This window comes from Melopsittacus undulatus, chromosome 15, assembly GCF_012275295.1.
Source record: "Melopsittacus undulatus isolate bMelUnd1 chromosome 15, bMelUnd1.mat.Z, whole genome shotgun sequence".
Taxonomy (NCBI): Eukaryota; Metazoa; Chordata; class Aves; order Psittaciformes; family Psittaculidae; genus Melopsittacus; species Melopsittacus undulatus.
Genome location: NC_047541.1, coordinates 210,524 through 225,976, shown reverse-complemented (window position 1 = coordinate 225,976; position 15,453 = coordinate 210,524). Strand labels below are relative to the sequence as shown.

Sequence of the window (15,453 nt, the reverse complement as noted above, 5' to 3'; positions counted from 1 at the left end):
GGGCGGGCCCGGGCGGCCAATGGGAGCGCGGTCCGGCGTGCGGGGCGGCGGGATTCGCTGCGGGCCGCGGCCGCTGCCGGTGCCGAGGTCGCCGTGGGCCGGCAGCGGAGCAGCGCGGCGGGATGGCGGCGGGCGGGTACGGGCGGTACCGCGCCGTGATCTTCACGGCCATGTTCGCTGGGTACACGCTCTATTACTTCAACCGCAAAACCTTCTCGTTCGTCATGCCCGCCGTCATGGCCGAGGTGCCGCTGGGGAAGGACGAGCTGGGTGAGTGCCGCTCCCCGTACCCCTGTCCCGCCGCTCGCTGTACCGGGCTCTCACGGGCGGGCCCGCCGCAGGTCTCATCACCAGCAGCCAGTCCGCGGCGTACGCCATCAGCAAGTTCGTCAGCGGCGTCCTGTCGGACCGGGCGAGCGCCCGCTGGCTGTTCTGCTGCGGGCTCCTCATGGTGGGCTTGGTCAACGTGGCCTTCTCCTGGAGCTCCTCCGTCACGGCCTTCGCGGGGCTCTGGTTCCTCAACGGCCTGGCCCAGGGGCTGGGCTGGCCGCCCTGCGGGAAGATCCTGCGCAAGGTGAGCGCGGCTGCTGGGGAAACTGCTCCCGGTTGCTGCTCTGCAGGAACGGGAGCCCCTGATCCGGAGCAACTCGCGCCTGTGCCCGCCTCCTTCCAGCCAAGGAGGTGGGGGTCTCTGGGAGCCTTGTGCCTGCGCAGCGATTGTTCGTGTATGGGGGTCTGGTTATTGTGGCAACGGTCCCAAAAGCTGCTCAGCCCGTGCATGCAGGTGCCTTGATTCTAGTTCGGTGTGAGAAGTCACGTCTCGTGGTGGCAGTTTCTGCACTGCAGCAGATGTGCTCTGTGGGAATCCAGCGTGAAGGCAGAGGTCTGCCTGTCTCCGCTGTTGTGGCAGTTTGCTGCTGGGCAAAGGGCAATGAGCAGAATTCCATCTGCATGCTCGGCGAGCTCGGGAATTGCAAAGTGCAGGCTGTCCGGGGAGAAAAGCGGGTAACGTGTGGAGGAACAGCAGGACCTGAGCCTCCAACTCATGTGTGTGTTTGGGATCGGATTGATTGGCACCTTTGGGCAGAAGGCAGGGAGGTCAGCTGTGCGGTACCTCTCTGGAAAGATGGAAGATCCAGGAATGCACGTGCTTGCAGGATGGGGCGGGGGGGAATTGACAACCACCTTGCTCATCTGCACGGCATTTGACGCATCTGTCTGGCCAGAAAAGAACTGTCCAGAAGAGGACACACGAAAGAAGGGCCCAAATCCCAGAAACAGCAGTGTTGGCTGAAGAATGGAGCCAACATTCACATTACTGTGAATGGAGCTCTCAGGCGTTTTCCTACTGACAGCAGCCACCCCAGCGGTTCTGGCTCTGAGAGCACATTGCAATGCAGAGCCGATCGTGCTTGGCTCTTAGCAGGGAGTCCTAAAGTTACCATGTGACTCCCCGCGTATCTGTGTGCAGTGTTGTGCCAGCAGAACTCTCCAGGACGACGCTGTTCCTGGCAAGGGGCTGTGCAGAACCCTGTGCTCTCCAGTTTGCCTCTCCCGGACCACATCTCACTTTCATGGTCTGTAAATGGCAACGCCTTGGAGCCCTGTGGGGGTTCCCTGCAGGATTCACAGTGGGTGCTCCCTTTACCTGATTCTGTGGTTCTGCGGGTGCCTGCAGTGCCCCAAACCCTCAGCATGGGTCTCAGCCGTGGGATTTCAGGCGCGGTGTCGCTCTCTTCCTCAGATCTCATGCCCTTATTCTTGCTGTTGCACAGTGGTTTGAGCCGTCGCAGTTCGGGACGTGGTGGTCAATCCTGTCTACAAGCATGAACTTGGCCGGAGGCTTAGGCCCCATTGTCGCTGCTCTCGCATCTCAGAACTACGACTGGCGTGCGACTCTGGCGTGCTCCGGCTTCATCTGCGTGGGTGTCTCTTTTGTTTGCCTTGTCCTCATTAAAAACGAGCCCTCAGATGTGGGGCTGCCCAACATTGACCAAGGAGCCAAGAAAGGGAAGAAAGGTGAGCACGAGACTTCCCTGTAAGCGGGCACCTGTGGTGCCTTCTGGGTGTATTCCAGCACAGGCACATTGCTCCTGATGGCCTGAGCCCTCCATCCTTCCCAGGTCCCACAGTCACCACGTGGTGGGCACGTGCAAGGCCCTGTTTTCAGCAGCTTTATTCTGAATGCTGAAGTTCTAAACCAAGCCCAAGTGTAATCTTATAGGAAAGACTGTGTCTGGGCTACAACAGCTTAACAGCAGGGAATGCTTCCTTAAGCCTGACCTGCTTCTCCACACTGGCAGAGGACAGGCAGCTCTCCCCTTACCCTGTGTAGGTTCTCTTGTTCCCTGGCTTGCGGTGGACTCTGCTCAGCATTTTCTGTCCTAGCCTAGGACAGCTAGTTAGTAAATGTTTGTTCAGACCACTGAGTATGGTGCTTTTCTGAAAGCAGAACAGGTACAGGGGAATTGCAACACAAGTTTGCTGTAGGATTTGAGAGGCCAGGGGAAACTCAGCCTATGTTCCTCACTGTCTTGCGATGCCTGTGCTGCTGGACTTGACCTCACTGTGTAAGAAAGCGGTATTGCTTCCCCAGAGCCTTTCCTGGGGAGGATGGGTTACGTGTGTAGGTGCTCCTCGCAGACTAAATCAAGGGAAGACCTGAAAGCCAGCATCTTGGCTTGGGTCTCTGTAGTGGCTGTCACAGGCACTGCTGAAAACACTAGCACAAAGTCTGGAGGAGCAGACAATTTCCCTTAGCAACCTCTGCAGAGGGTTTACTGGCAGCCGCAACACAGAATGGTGCTGGGAGGAGTGTCTTGATTATTCTTTTGAAATCCTGACTGAGTGTGGAATAAATTGACGGAAAAGATTCTGGAATCACGGCAAACCCAGAACAAGGGGGAGGTAAAGCCATTCATTCCCTATGAATAACTTCCTTCATGAATATCCTCCTCTGTAGGGATGTCCTTGTGCATGAATCCCGCTCACAGATCTGTAGTGCTGCTGAGCTGCTGTGCTTCGGGCTGTGTGATGCTCAAGCAGTGGTAATGCTCTTCCTGGTCTTCCTCACAGGTTCCTCCAGTGACAACAGCACTTTGACAGAGCTGCTGCTCTCGCCGTACCTCTGGGTGCTCTCAACAGGCTACCTGGTCGTTTTTGGAGTGAAAACGTGCTGTACCGACTGGGGACAGCTCTTCCTGATCCAGGAGAGGGGACAATCCATGCTTGTGGGTAAGATGCGAAGCTGCATTATTAAGCTGTGCGGCTGTTGTTGCCCAGAGCTTGACTGGGAGGAGGAAAAGGACACAGGGATCTCTGTCTGAGGGACTTGCTCACCTACATCCTAACTGTCTGCATATGTACATGCAGGTATTGACATAAGTCAGTGCTGAAGTTACAGCCTCAGTGCCAGGGCCCTTGTGGGGCTAGCAGGTGGGCATCCCTGTACAAGGATGAGCTGGAAGGTCTTGTCCAGCAGAGCTGCTCTGAGCTTGCTGGGAGCTGGCAGGGTTGAGCTGAGTCTAAAGCATGCAGCAGCTTCATGACCAAACCTGATGGCCTGTCCTTTGCTTCACCTGCATTCTAGGTAGTTCCTACATGAGTGCCTTGGAGATCGGGGGTCTGGTGGGAAGCATTGCTGCTGGATATCTTTCTGACAGAGCAGTAGCAAGAGTAAGTAACCTGGATCCTTGGGTGTGCTGGGCAGTTAACAGCATTGATTTGAACTGCTGCAGATTTCCCCCTTCTCTAATACCCACAGCAGCAGTGGAGCTGAACACTTCCCTTGTTCATGTTGCTCTGGAGATTCAGGACACCCAGAATGCAGAGTTATGGAGCTGCTGCTTCATGCTACAGAGCAGCTGCTCTCACTGCTGTGTTTCTTTCTTCTGTCTTCCCAAGCTGCTCTTCTGGAAGCAGTTCAGTGTCTAAACTGCCCTGCTCTGAGGTGGGGCTTTTGAAGTTCAGAGCATTCTTGATTAAGGCATCTCTCTTCCTTCACTCAGAGGTGGGTTGGGAAGGACAGGACCCATCTCAACAGCTTCAGGAAGGTGCTCAGTCAGGCTGGCGTTGCTGCTGCCTGGTACAGCTGAGAGATAGGCCTGCAACAGCTCTGCTGCGTCCATGAGGACAGCTGCCAAACACCCTTTTTGAAGACACTTGGGTTTAGGATGTTTGGTCTGGTTTATCTGTTGGCTTTACTGTGCTCTCCACGTCTGGTTGTTGACAGCTGTCTTCTGGCTGAAAAATAACCTGCATTAAAATCCAGTGATGGGATCTGAAGCCAAATTCAGGGTGGAAGTAGGGTGCAGTTGATAACAGAAGTATCATTTATCACTAAGAGCATCTTGCTTAGCACAGTTGGGCTGCCTGCAAACTAAACTGAACCAAGAAGCCTTGCTGAACGGTCCACTTTGGCTCACGTTCTGTGTGTCTGACCAGGCAGTGTAGATGGCGTTAGGTACCAGCAGTATAAAGCAAGAGTCCTTCCAGCTTCCACCACCCATTTCCTTCCCTCTGCTGCAGGTGGGTCTGTCGAGCTACGGGAACCCTCGACACGCGCTGCTGCTTTCCATGATGGCTGGGATGTGCGTGTCCATGTTCCTCTTCCGAGTCACAGTCACCAGCGAGTCTCCCAAGGTAATCCATGCGTGAGCTGCTGACTGTACCTGGCCAGGGTGGCCTCACCAAAGCCTGGTGGCAGGGAGCCTGTTGTCTTCACCCTTGCATTGTGGCACAGCGAAGCAGCCTCCCTTGGCCTGGGCTGGGCAGCTTCTGCCAAGGTTGGCTTGGGTGGCCTTCGTTACCTGCTGTAGCATAGACATGGCTTGCCTCTGCCTGCATGGGTGCTAGATAAATGAAACCTCTTTTCTCCTTTCCTTTGTTTCTTCTTCAGGAAAATCACTTCTGGACTGTAGCCTTGCGACCTCTAGCTGACCTTACAGGCCTCAAGGAACATGAGGTTTCTGCCTTGCATTTTTCCTCCCTCTGCCTGTTTCTGCTTTTGCTGATCTGCCCTTTTGCTGTGCTGGGAGGTTGGTTAGCACTACAAAACTTACAACCAGGGCACTGAAATTACTGTAAGTTTTGTAACAGAAACCTTTTCTTGTAGTCTTTCAATTACACTGAGTGACTTTTAAAAGTCGGGATATAAAACTTGCAAATTCTTACTTCAGAGGTTCTGAGGACATTTGTTCATCAGTTAAAATGCAGCCAGTGAAGGAGTCCTGCAAGTGGGCTCAGGAGGAATTATCCTGCTCCTGCACATGCCTTCCTGCTTGCTTTTCTGCAAGTGCTTTCAAAACTCTTTGTTTCTGTTTCCCATCTGGAAAATAAGATGGCATTTACTTACTTCTGCGTGTCTTGAAATGGTGTTTGTAGTTCAGAAAGCATGCTGTAACCTTGAGGGGGGCAATTACCCTTTGCTGTCCTTCCACACGTGTGCTAACACTGAAGTTCAAGCTGTCAGGGTTTTTTGGGTTGGTTTGTGTTTGTTTAGTAACACAGAGATTATCAGATACTGGCTTCTTGCAAATAAGGATGCTCTGACCGGTCGCTTGCAGCTAATATGAGAAAAGCTTTTAGCTGGTGACTTGGGTCATTTTAAAGTGACCCGATCCACACCTCTCCTGCAGTTTTGTCCATTTCTCCTCAATGGTTCTCTTGCAAAATGGCTCCTGTTGTGTGAGCGCGGGGTAGGGGCAGAACTGTGGGAGAGAGGGGGGTTCATGGTAGCCGAGAACACCCCCTGGGGGCTGTCACAGGCTTGAGCTCTTCTGTCAGCAGGTCAGGGAGTTGGTGTCAGCCCGAAAATGTCAAAACTGCCCCGTACCGCGCGCAGCCTCACGGTTGGTCAGCAGGCGCTGACTGACAGAGGAGGGTGCACAGATCCTGTTTCTGATCTTAACGTGTTTTCACAGCTGTGGATCCTGACCCTGGGAGCTGTGTTCGGGTTCTCCTCGTACGGGCCCATCGCCCTGTTTGGGGTTATCGCCAACGAAAGTGCCCCTGCCAACCTGTGTGGCACCTCCCATGCCATAGTGGCCCTCATGGCCAATGGTGAGTAGTGCCCATTTCCCTGAAAACCAAACCCAACCCATGTGTGTTCTTGCTGGAGCATTGCCCACCACTGGGTGCCAAGCTCCCGGTCAAGGGAAGCCTCCCGGGAAGCAGAGCTACTAGAGCTGGGAGCCTCAGGGATGCTTCTTGCTGTGCCTGATGGGTTTTGCCTTGCGCTTTAAGTTCAAACCATGCCTGAGAAATCCTCACATGTGTAAAACCAAGTATCAGCAGATCGAATTGAGACACAAGCATCGCAGGGTTTCTTTCTGTTTCTCCTTGTAGTTGGGGGGTTTCTGGCTGGACTACCCTTCAGTACCATTGCCAAGCACTACAGCTGGGCCACAGCCTTCTGGGTAGCCGAAGTCACCTGCACTGGCAGCACAGTGGCTTTCTTCTTACTGCGCAACATCCGCACCAAGATGGGCCGGATTCCCAGGAAGGCTGACTGAGGAGAAGCTGCTCGGTGAAAAGGAGCCTCTCTCACCAACGGGAATGATGCTCGGATTTTTGTTTAACTGGAGTGAGTTTACTTACTGCTGCAATCTAGATTAAAATATCTCAATTTCTCATTCAGTGTCAGGTGCCAGAGGTCACAGGGTTCTTGCTGCTGATCACTTTTTCCCTCGAGGTGTGATAATTCAGGTAGTTTACACAGGCAATGATTTTGCTGCACCTCCTCACAGTACTGCTGGGGAAGCACGCAGGCTTTGCAGCCTGAGCTCCTCTGCTAAAAGGACTCTGAAATGACTGGCTTCATGTGCTGTTACACTGAGTTTTGTCCTTGCTGTTTTTCTCAGCCATTAACTTTTTGATTCTGCTTCCCTCTCAGCCCTGGAACAGCAACAGCAGTGAATGGTGATGATTAGAGCTGGGCCTCATGGCTGTTTTGATAGCAGTGTGGCTTTAGCTTGACCCAGGATTAGTTGTTAGGAGAGATGATGGTGTTTTGCTCTGGAGAAGTGGAACGCTGCTGCGGTGCTGCTGCGGGGCTCTTGCAGCACCTGGAAACAGGCACATTTCCAGGAAACCCTTGGCACTTTAGGGGAGAGCATTTAGAGAAGCTCCTTCTATTGAGCTGATCCTCCCAGGCGCAATTTCTGTGTAGCATTAATGATTTGCAAGGGAGGCAGCTGCTGCCATGGCAATGTGCAGCCAACGCTCTGCCAGTCAGCCTGGAAAACCCACACAGCAGCAGGTATTGTGACAGCAGCTGCAGGGTGTTTCCAGGTCTCTAGAAAACCACCTATTTTTAGTGTTGGCTTGTGTTCTGTCAGTACATGGAGTGTAGTCTAGGGTGGTTTTGTCAAGAGCTGCATCTCTCATAGCTGTGGGCATGGGCTTTGGCTACTTCTGAGGCAGCCTTAGCAGAGCCACCACTGGCAGCCTGCAGCAGTTGGGCCCAGCACTGTTTGCGATGAATACTCAGGTTTTTAACCAGGATTTAGTTGAATATTCCTGGCTTTCCCCAAAAGGATTTACTGCTTCAGGGCTCTGGAAGAGGCAGTTCTTGTGCAGAACTTGCACGCAGGTACTGCGCTGAACGGCATGGTTGCAAGAGTAGGTAGCCAGCCTTAATTAAAACAGTGGAAGTGAATTACATTTTGTACTTAATTCTGTGATCTTCTACGTGAAATAAAAATGGAGCAGTGTCACAAGAGCTGTGGTTGTCTTAGGGAGAATGGTGCAGGCATAACCACCCAAACCTGCTTATCCTCCTAGGGTGCTATTGGCACAAATTTACCCTGCCAACAGAAAACAGCCATCCCCTTCTTCAAGGAACATTTATTACTGCTACATAGAAAGCCTTTGGAAAACCATAAGTTACAGCTATACAGGAAAAATACATATGTACAGTTCTGAAATGAAAGCAAGCCATCAGCTGCAGTAATGCCGCAGACCCGCGCCTCGCTGCCTGTCTTCACAAGGACACAGCAGAATAAGCCTCTGTGCTCCTGTGGAAACAATCCTGACTAATCTTTTGGAGGTAAATATCACAACCGGGGGATAAACAAGTATCTTGGGAGACAGTGGAGCACATCTGGGGGCTATGCAGTCTCTGATGTGAAGGAGAGGACCTGCTCTTCAGGGAAGACGAGTCAGTGCAACAGGCGAGGCTTTCTCTATGACCCAGGTCCAAAGGGTCCGGCTTTCTCTGCCACCTCCAGAGCAAGTTTCAAGTTCTGATCAAACAACTCGCATCTGAAACAGAAAACAGAAAGGGTGACTTTACCTCTGGAACAGGCTAACAAAGGCAGGATCTCCACGTTTTTCAAGGAGAGATTCCCTAAGTCACAAGACCATGACCTGCTGCTATCAGACCTTGGCCAGGCCATTAATTAAGGTTAACAGTTAACGCTTCTTGTATGGGCTCAAGTGTGACATTAGGGCAGGAGGGTTCATGCCGAGAAAGAGTGCCTCCCACTTCCCCAGGAGAGCAGCACCAGAAGGAGCACAGGTCAGTGCCCTACCCCTGCAGCCATGTGCTGTGTCCTCCCCTTCCCTCAACCCCTGGGTCTGCTCTGCCACAGAACAGGGGGGCTGTCAGCATCTGTTCCCGCACAGGCAGAGTGAGGAGGGGCTGCAGCTGCATTATCGAAAGCGGGCTTTTCTCTACCTGATGGGCATCTCCAGGGAATAAAAAGGATTCTTCAAGGCAAAGTCAGAGTAAATCTCGTAGATCTTGCGCAGAAGGGAGTCTATCCCTGCCTGCCTCGGGTCAGCAAGAACCATGAATTTGATTCCTGGAGCCATAAAGACAGGGGGTCAGGAATGCTGAGCTCCGCGCCAGCCCTGGCCAGGCCACGCGGTGCTGTGCCCAGGGCTGAGCTGTACCTGTCAGCGTCTGGAAGCAGTGCAGCTTGAAGGTGTCTGTCTCCAGCATCTCGATCCCGGAGCTCCCGATCTCGGGGGACAGCTGCGACCCAATGGCGAACAGCCTGCGGGCAGAGGGTCCTCAGTGCCCCCGCCCCCCGGCCCCTGCCCCCCGCTCCCGTCCGTGCCCCGCCGCTCACGAGTGGAACATGGAGGCCAACATGAGCTTCTCGTTGGACGACAGGCGGTGGCGGCCGAAGCGGATGGACACGGGGTAATTGGCGGGGTTGCCCAGGAACTCCATCACGTCCTTCCCGTCCGCCGTGGAGCGCCCGTTGACCTCGGCGCCGTTGATGGCGAGCACGGCGTGTCCCACTGCGGGGACAGCGCGGGGTCAGCGCGGCCCGGCCCGTGCCCCGGCCCCCCGCCCGCCCGCGCACGCACCGCGGATGCCGTCGCGCTGCCCGAAGGCCACGACGATGCGCTCGTCGTGCGGGCGCAGCACGAGGTCCAGCGGGAAGCTGAAGGTCTTCTCGGTGTCGGCGCGGGGCGCGTAGTGGTCCAGCTGGTAGATGAGCCCGCCCGCCTTGTTCACCACGTACACGCTGAAGATCGCCATGACGGCCCCGGCCCGCCCACCGGCCCGGAAGCGCCGCGCCGTGCCCCGGAAGTCGCCCGCGAGCACGGGGTTTCCCCGCGCCCCGCGCCAGCCGCTTCCTTTCCGGGCCGACATCTTGAGGAGCAGCCCGCAGCATGGTGAGCGCTGCGGCCGGGGGCAGGCTCGGGACGGCCCCGCCGCCCGCCGCTCACCGGCCGCGCTTCTCTCCCCCCCCCGCAGCCGCCCAAGGACGACAAGAAGAAGAAGGACGCGGGCAAGTCCGCCAAGAAGGACAAAGACCCGGTCAACAAGTCCGGCGGCAAAGCCAAAAAGAAGGTGGGAGGTGGGGGGGCTGGAGGCGGGCTCCAGGGGAGGCTTTGGGGCCCTCGCCGTGTGGGAGCACATCGCGGTTCGGGGCAGCTGCTGCTTCATCGGGCAGCAGAGCCGCGGGGGTGGTGGCGAATGTGAGGAAGAAAAGGCTGAGATTTTATTCGGAGCTTTGGGCCCATCGGCTGGAGGTGCTGTGGGTGTTATCTGCAATATTTATGTTTATAAAGGCGATTTGGGACGTCTCGTTAGACTTTCAATCTGGGTTGTAACGTGGAGACCTTTGATGGGACGACCTAAAGCAGCATCTTTTGTTATAGTTCAGAAGATGGCTTAGGGCTTCTTTTTCCGTTTCCTAGTAGAAGTGGTCCAAGGGGAAAGTGAGAGACAAGTTGAACAACCTTGTCCTGTTCGATAAGGCCACCTATGACAAACTGTGCAAGGAAGTGCCCAACTACAAGCTCATCACGCCTGCGGTTGTCTCAGAGAGACTGAAGATTCGAGGCTCCCTGGCAAGGGCTGCCCTCCAGGAGCTGCTCAGCAAAGGTGAGTGCTCAGAGCTGTTGGGTACATTCCTTGCTCATTTGGCAGATCTCGTGCTGCATCTGAAATAGACAAACGGGGGTGCTTTTGGCAAACCGCTGCCTCAGCTCGTGTTCCAGAAGTGCTCCAAAGTGAGGAGCAGCAGCTCTGCTGCACTCACTTAGCATTCATGCTAAGGAAATGCTGCTTGAAGGACAGGTGGTGACAGAACTGCTCCCAGACCTGAGCAAAAGCCGTGCACAAGCGCATGTGTGATTTTGTGTGCTGGTGTTCCCTCTCACACGTTGGCACAAGGTCCCCCCTCCTGCAGTACACGTGCGCTCAAGTAATTAGCTTTTCTCGTAGGTTTGATCAAACTGGTGTCTAAGCACCGCGCGCAGGTGATCTACACCAGGAACACGAAAGGTGGAGACGCGCCTGCCGCAGGGGAGGACGCGTAGCGAGGAGGTGAGGCAGTGGCTCCACACTGGAGTCAGCTCGTGCTTTGTGGGGAGCTAGCGCGTGGCTGCGCGGTGAGTGGCTGTGCTGCTTTGGGTGGGCTGCGCCTCTGGGTGTTGAGAGGTCACCACTGTGCTCCAGAGCTGTTGGTGATTGTCCCTGGGCGCGCTCTCCCATCAGTGTGCCTTCCCTGCTGTCACAGGGCGCCTGTGTTTTGCCCTGCTTGTCTGATTTAGGACTCTTGCCTTGCAGGTTCCCCCGCGCCCTTGTCAGCAATGTGTCCTATGTAGATGCACACAATAAAATTATTGAAATAATTTTTCTTGCCTTTTCGAGAACATGTATGTTTCATACTTGATCGTGGATTCTGGGACAGGTCATGGCTATCTTCCTCTACCAGCCAGTTTTTGCATTTATATTGTGTTTGCAATGTTCTGTGAAGATGCTTTTGTATTGTGAAAGGGAACTTTTGTGTCACCTCCAGCAGCCAGAGGTGTTAAACCATGTTTAGCTGCACGTGGAGGAAAACTGAAGGCGAGATCTGTGGGTGCGGAAGGTGCTAACAGCAGGATATTTTTAGTATTCCTGAAGTCCCTGCAGAGCAGCCATCCCCACAGATCTTTGTGCAAGGCAACAGCGGGTGTTGGGTTAATGTCTCAGGGGGAAGTGTTCATAAGCAGCCCTAAATTAAGGCTAGAAGCGTTTTATTTATACAAGTATTTCTCAAAACCTCGTATCTTTAATGGGATGTGATGCTACACATTGGCACAGTACACGTGGCACCAGAGCTGCTGGTGGTGGGACTGCTGCACTGTGGCCAGGCACCAAACGCAGCCACATGTATGTATTAAATAAGAGCACTAAACTTTGCCCAGCAGCACTGACAAAGCTGCAGCTTGCTACAGTCCACGTTCCCACAACAGTCAAAGCTTGTTCTCTGCTCCTCTCCTGGTCACCTTTTCTTCTTTTCCCTCGATTCAGTTCTAAATTGATGCCTGAAACACAGCACAGAAGTCAGAAGGCACCAGCCTTTCCAAAGAGGTAATGAACACTGCCTCACCCCACAAGACACATAAGGCAGTTCGCAGCTTTAGAACAGCAGCTCTGGTTTTGCTTTCGGAGTGGTAGCCTCTCGAGGTAGCTGACACAGATTTGTAACACGAGGTGCCAGCAGGACAGTACACAGGTCTGGAAGGTAAGGCAGGCACCTGCTTCTGCAGCCACTGCTGTGCTTAACCCCACATCAGGCTGGCGTGGTGTGACCTGTGCAGCGGGACCCCTCCTGACCCTTGCTGCTGCCACAGAGCCTGCACTCCACAGCAGCCTGTGCTGCCCGGAAGCTCACCTGGACTGCCACCTCCTGCCGTGGTTCCACACGCGCCCGAAGGAAGGGAGCCAGGCGTCGCTGGTCTGAGAGGTATGGTCAAAGTTGGCACCCACGCGCTCAGGGGGCAGCTTCTTCAGCTTCTGCTTCTCCTCTGGAAAAGGTTGTCATTCAGTGAGTTTTTCTGTCACAGTGCTTTTGGCTCTTTAGTGTGGAAACTTGAATGAGAGGTTAACTGAAAAGAGCACAAGCTGCTCACTTTGTTTGAGAAATTCCTCATATGAAGGTCCGATTTGTTTGCTCCCATGCTCTTTCTCCTCCTCCTCCTCCTCCATGAGCCATGGAGGTTTTGCACCTAGAAGACACAGAGAGAGTGTATTTAGCTACTGTAGTTATCCTAAACTTGTGATGGGGAGAAGCATCCTCCCTTCCCTCATCCCTGCAGCTCTCCCCACCCAGCAAGCAGCGAAGGACAAGTAACCCTAGGGCTTTGCTCAGCTGGCAGTGGCAGAGCATACCCCACACCGTACACTCCACACAGCACAGAGTTTTTGAAGTACAGAACCTTTTTCTCCTCTAGCATGTCACCTGTGAGCAAAGGCAGGTTTGTGTTGTGGCTGCTTCAAGATAACTCTTGAGTTACCCCTGTGGTGCTGACAAGCCAAGAGCTTTCAGCAGGACACCACCTGAGCAAGCCCCTGGTGCAAGTACCTGTGTGAACATTCCCTTTCCCTTCTGTATCCTGTCAATAGAAAGAAAAAACACTGATAAGAAACTGATGCTTTTAAGAGTGTTCCTAAACAGACCAGTACTGAAAAGTACTCTGTGTGTTCCCTTCCAGAGCCAGGTTCTGTCACAGGAAGTGGGAGGAGGCTCTCCTCTACTTTCTTTAGGAGCATTAGCTTTTATAGGGTGTGTTATAGAACGTTTGCTTAATGAAACACAACTTAATGCTGGATGAGTGAAACCCTCAGCTCCTTGCTCGCCTGAATCCACACAGCTGTTTTTCTGTGACAGAGACTGCAACCCCTTGTTTTCCTTCATAACACCCTCTGTAAAACTGTGGTTAAATTAACGTGCTCATTAGCCAGTCACCCCTACCTGGTGGCCAATGAAGGTCAAAGCCTGGCCGGGCTCCATCCAGTTTAAGTCGGGTCCCATGTGTGTCCCACTTGGGCCAGGCTGCTCTGCCTCATGAGAGGTGTCCCTGGAACACAGAGGCAGCCTGAAAGGTGAGTGACAGCTGCAGCTGGGTTGACAATGCCTGTCCAGAGGCTTCTGAAGCAGAGTTCGTGTCTGTGTTTGGTGAGTTTTGTGGCAAGATGGGAAAGTGTTCTAGGGGTACCATAGTGTTACCATTTTGTGGTTGCCAGTGCTTATACATGGGTGGAGAGGAGAAGAATCTCCATGATGCTAAGGATGGGTAACAGTTTGTGAAGGATCTGAGTGAGCTGATGGCAGCAGCAAACGAGTGGGGTATATGTGAGGGATGCGGTTCTCACCTCTGGGGTGCTGCTGGGGGGCCATGGGAGGCAGGTCCTGTGCAAGGCTCTGGCTCTGTTTGAAGCTGAGTGTGATTCAGGAAAGAGGAACACTATTGCTGATGTTGAGCAGAAACACCCCCTCCATCCCCTCCCACCTCCACCCCCGAGCGCGCCCGGTTCCCCCCGGGGCGCAGCCAGGCCAGGACACGGCTCACGGACCTGCAGGGCGGCGCGCACCGTCTCCCGCTGCCTGCGCTCGGCCTCCCGGATGTCCGCTGCCATCTGCGGGGAGAGAGCGGCTGAGGCGGGGCCGGGGTGAGGCGGGGCCGCCGGGGCCGGGCCGTACCTGTCGGATGCGCTCCTCCTCCCGCCGCTGGTGCGCGGCCACCGCCCGCTCCAGCGCATGCGCATAGCGCTCGTATTCCTCGGCCGGCAGCACGCACCGCTCCCGCAGCGCCGCCTCCGCCCGCTGCTCCCGCCAGAACCGCGCCGCCTCCCGCCGGTGCTCGGGGCTAAGGGACAGGGTCAGCGCCGCCCCCCCCGCTGCCGCCGCCGCCGCTCCCCCCCCCCCCCGCCGCTCACCCGCACACGTGCTGGAGGAGCGCGGCCCCCGGCAGCGCCAGCGGCCCCCGCCGCCCGTCCCGCCGCACGCCGCGCCCGCAGCACGGGCACCACACGCGCCGCTCGTGCTCCACGGGGTCGTAGCGCGGCAGGGCCGCACCGCCCGCGCCACCGCCGTCCTTCTCTTGCTCCGCCGCCGCCGCCCGCGCCGCCGCCACCTCCTCCTGCAGCCGGCGCAGCGCCTCCCGCAGCCGCCGCCGGTGCGCGGCGCTGTACAGGTGCCGGCGGCCGCAGAAGGACGAGCGGCGGCACAGCGCACAGTAGTGCACCGCCATGGCCACGCCGCCGCTCACACTGCGCAGGCGCGCCCGAGGGGCTGGGCGTGGTGCAGGTGTCCGGTGCCCCGGTCCCGGCCGCAGCCTCCGCTGCCTTCGTTCCGCAGTGTGAGCACCCGCAGCCCGTGCATGGACTTGGTCTGGAGCCGCCTCGTACGTCCCCAGAACGCGCTGACCCCCCCCCCACCTACCGCCCTGTGACACTGCCGGTTGGGTACCATCGGCTGATGCCCCCTGCCCATCCGCACCTCTAAGGGCATCTGAAGTGTCCGGGGTTTGTATTTACTAAGAGCAGGGGACATTCATGGTCTACGGGAGGTTTACGCTGGGTATTAGGGAGAATTTCTTCCCTGAAAGGGGAGCCAAAACATGGGAAAAAGCTGCCCAGAGCAGTGGTGGAATCGTCACTCCTGGAAGGGTTCAGAAAACCCTAAGATAGGGCCCTTAGTGACGTGGTTTAGTGGTGGCCTTGGCAATCCTGGGATAGAAGTTGGGCTTGATGAACTTGAATGCCATTTCCAACCTGATTGATTCTATCATTCCAGCCTGCCCGGACAGAAGGTGAGCATCAGACTGCAGCCACAAGGTTACCCCAGTTCTGCCATCCAGGGCAGCCAAGGCCTTCAGAGACTGTTCACCTTATGTCAGGTCCTGCTCGGACATACGGACAGACAACCCGCGCTGTCACATGTGGGACTGACAGCCATCCTGCACTCCTGCAGTGGCTCAGGCGTCATGAGCACCCAGCAGTGCAGAGCCACCCTGCAGGATGCTTTGTGTTCTGCTCACGGAAGGAGCTGCCACCCCAATGTGCACATTTAGACTCAATCAAATCTCCTTTAATGTGTCTGTTCCTTCGTGCTCCTGTGGGCACGCAGGTGAAAGGAGCCAGCCTCCAGCCTAGCAGTGATCGCTGCCCACTGGGTTTGCAGTGTGGGGGGCAGGCGCATGGGCTTGGAATAACATCTG

General features: G+C 55.4%; 4 protein-coding genes across 8 annotated transcripts; 2 read left to right on the top strand and 2 right to left on the bottom strand.

Annotated features, from left to right (window-relative positions):
* Positions 1–52: 52 nt before the first annotated feature.
* On the top strand, positions 53–7,720 carry SLC37A4 (solute carrier family 37 member 4). The gene is made up of 8 exons (XM_005142643.3): positions 53–270; positions 342–574; positions 1,776–2,019; positions 3,076–3,234; positions 3,590–3,675; positions 4,528–4,641; positions 5,922–6,060; positions 6,346–7,720. The coding sequence occupies exons 1-8, from the start codon at positions 123–125 to the stop codon at positions 6,510–6,512; spliced, it is 1,290 nt and encodes a 429-aa protein (XP_005142700.1). The 5' UTR covers positions 53–122; the 3' UTR covers positions 6,513–7,720.
* Positions 7,721–7,827: 107 nt separating this feature from the next.
* TRAPPC4 (trafficking protein particle complex subunit 4) lies at positions 7,828–9,528 on the bottom strand. Its single transcript, XM_034069449.1, has 5 exons — positions 9,319–9,528; positions 9,075–9,249; positions 8,896–8,999; positions 8,678–8,804; positions 7,828–8,262 (listed from the first exon to the last, which is right to left on the bottom strand). The coding sequence occupies exons 1-5, from the start codon at positions 9,491–9,493 to the stop codon at positions 8,184–8,186; spliced, it is 660 nt and encodes a 219-aa protein (XP_033925340.1). The 5' UTR covers positions 9,494–9,528; the 3' UTR covers positions 7,828–8,183.
* On the top strand, positions 9,521–11,102 carry RPS25 (ribosomal protein S25). Its single transcript, XM_034069450.1, has 5 exons — positions 9,521–9,630; positions 9,713–9,808; positions 10,162–10,345; positions 10,688–10,789; positions 11,033–11,102. Exons 1-4 carry the CDS (start codon positions 9,628–9,630, stop codon positions 10,780–10,782), a joined length of 378 nt encoding a protein of 125 aa, XP_033925341.1. The 5' UTR covers positions 9,521–9,627; the 3' UTR covers positions 10,783–10,789; positions 11,033–11,102.
* A 395-nt stretch (positions 11,103–11,497) lies between these two features.
* Positions 11,498–14,484, bottom strand: CENATAC (centrosomal AT-AC splicing factor). Of its 5 annotated transcripts, none has more exons than XM_034069444.1 (9): positions 14,171–14,484; positions 13,935–14,100; positions 13,808–13,870; positions 13,607–13,698; positions 13,206–13,329; positions 12,816–12,846; positions 12,364–12,459; positions 12,126–12,258; positions 11,498–11,775 (listed from the first exon to the last, which is right to left on the bottom strand). In XM_034069444.1, exons 1-9 carry the CDS (start codon positions 14,482–14,484, stop codon positions 11,733–11,735), a joined length of 1,062 nt encoding a protein of 353 aa, XP_033925335.1. In that variant the 3' UTR covers positions 11,498–11,732. The 5 variants fall into 5 exon arrangements, 4 of the variants coding, with proteins under 4 accessions (XP_033925335.1, XP_033925336.1, XP_033925337.1 ...); XM_034069445.1 differs by having other exon boundaries at positions 13,206–13,311; XM_034069446.1 differs by having other exon boundaries at positions 13,607–13,671.
* Positions 14,485–15,453: the final 969 nt, after the last annotated feature.

What these genes read in the sequence shown, in the direction of transcription:
- SLC37A4 (XM_005142643.3), top strand. Translation starts at nt 123, where the DNA reads ATGGCGGCGGGCGGGTACGGGCGGTACCGCGCCGTGATCTTCACGGCC. An exon ending in GGGACAATCCATGCTTGTGG is followed by an intron (nt 3,235 to 3,589) that starts GTAAGATGCGAA and finishes CCTGCATTCTAG; the next exon opens with GTAGTTCCTACATGAGTGCC. An exon ending in TCACCAGCGAGTCTCCCAAG is followed by an intron (nt 4,642 to 5,921) that starts GTAATCCATGCG and finishes GTGTTTTCACAG; the next exon opens with CTGTGGATCCTGACCCTGGG.
- TRAPPC4 (XM_034069449.1), bottom strand. Translation starts at nt 9,493, where the DNA reads ATGGCGATCTTCAGCGTGTACGTGGTGAACAAGGCGGGCGGGCTCATC. An exon ending in TTGGCCTCCATGTTCCACTC is followed by an intron (nt 9,000 to 9,074) that starts GTGAGCGGCGGG and finishes CTCTGCCCGCAG; the next exon opens with GCTGTTCGCCATTGGGTCGC. An exon ending in TCCCTGGAGATGCCCATCAG is followed by an intron (nt 8,263 to 8,677) that starts GTAGAGAAAAGC and finishes TTTCTGTTTCAG; the next exon opens with ATGCGAGTTGTTTGATCAGA.
- RPS25 (XM_034069450.1), top strand. An exon ending in GCGGCAAAGCCAAAAAGAAG is followed by an intron (nt 9,809 to 10,161) that starts GTGGGAGGTGGG and finishes GTTTCCTAGTAG; the next exon opens with AAGTGGTCCAAGGGGAAAGT. An exon ending in CCAGGAGCTGCTCAGCAAAG is followed by an intron (nt 10,346 to 10,687) that starts GTGAGTGCTCAG and finishes CTTTTCTCGTAG; the next exon opens with GTTTGATCAAACTGGTGTCT.
- CENATAC (XM_034069444.1), bottom strand. Translation starts at nt 14,484, where the DNA reads ATGGCGGTGCACTACTGTGCGCTGTGCCGCCGCTCGTCCTTCTGCGGC. An exon ending in CTCCTCCAGCACGTGTGCGG is followed by an intron (nt 14,101 to 14,170) that starts GTGAGCGGCGGG and finishes CCTGTCCCTTAG; the next exon opens with CCCCGAGCACCGGCGGGAGG. An exon ending in GAAAGGGAATGTTCACACAG is followed by an intron (nt 12,460 to 12,815) that starts GTACTTGCACCA and finishes TGTGTCTTCTAG; the next exon opens with GTGCAAAACCTCCATGGCTC.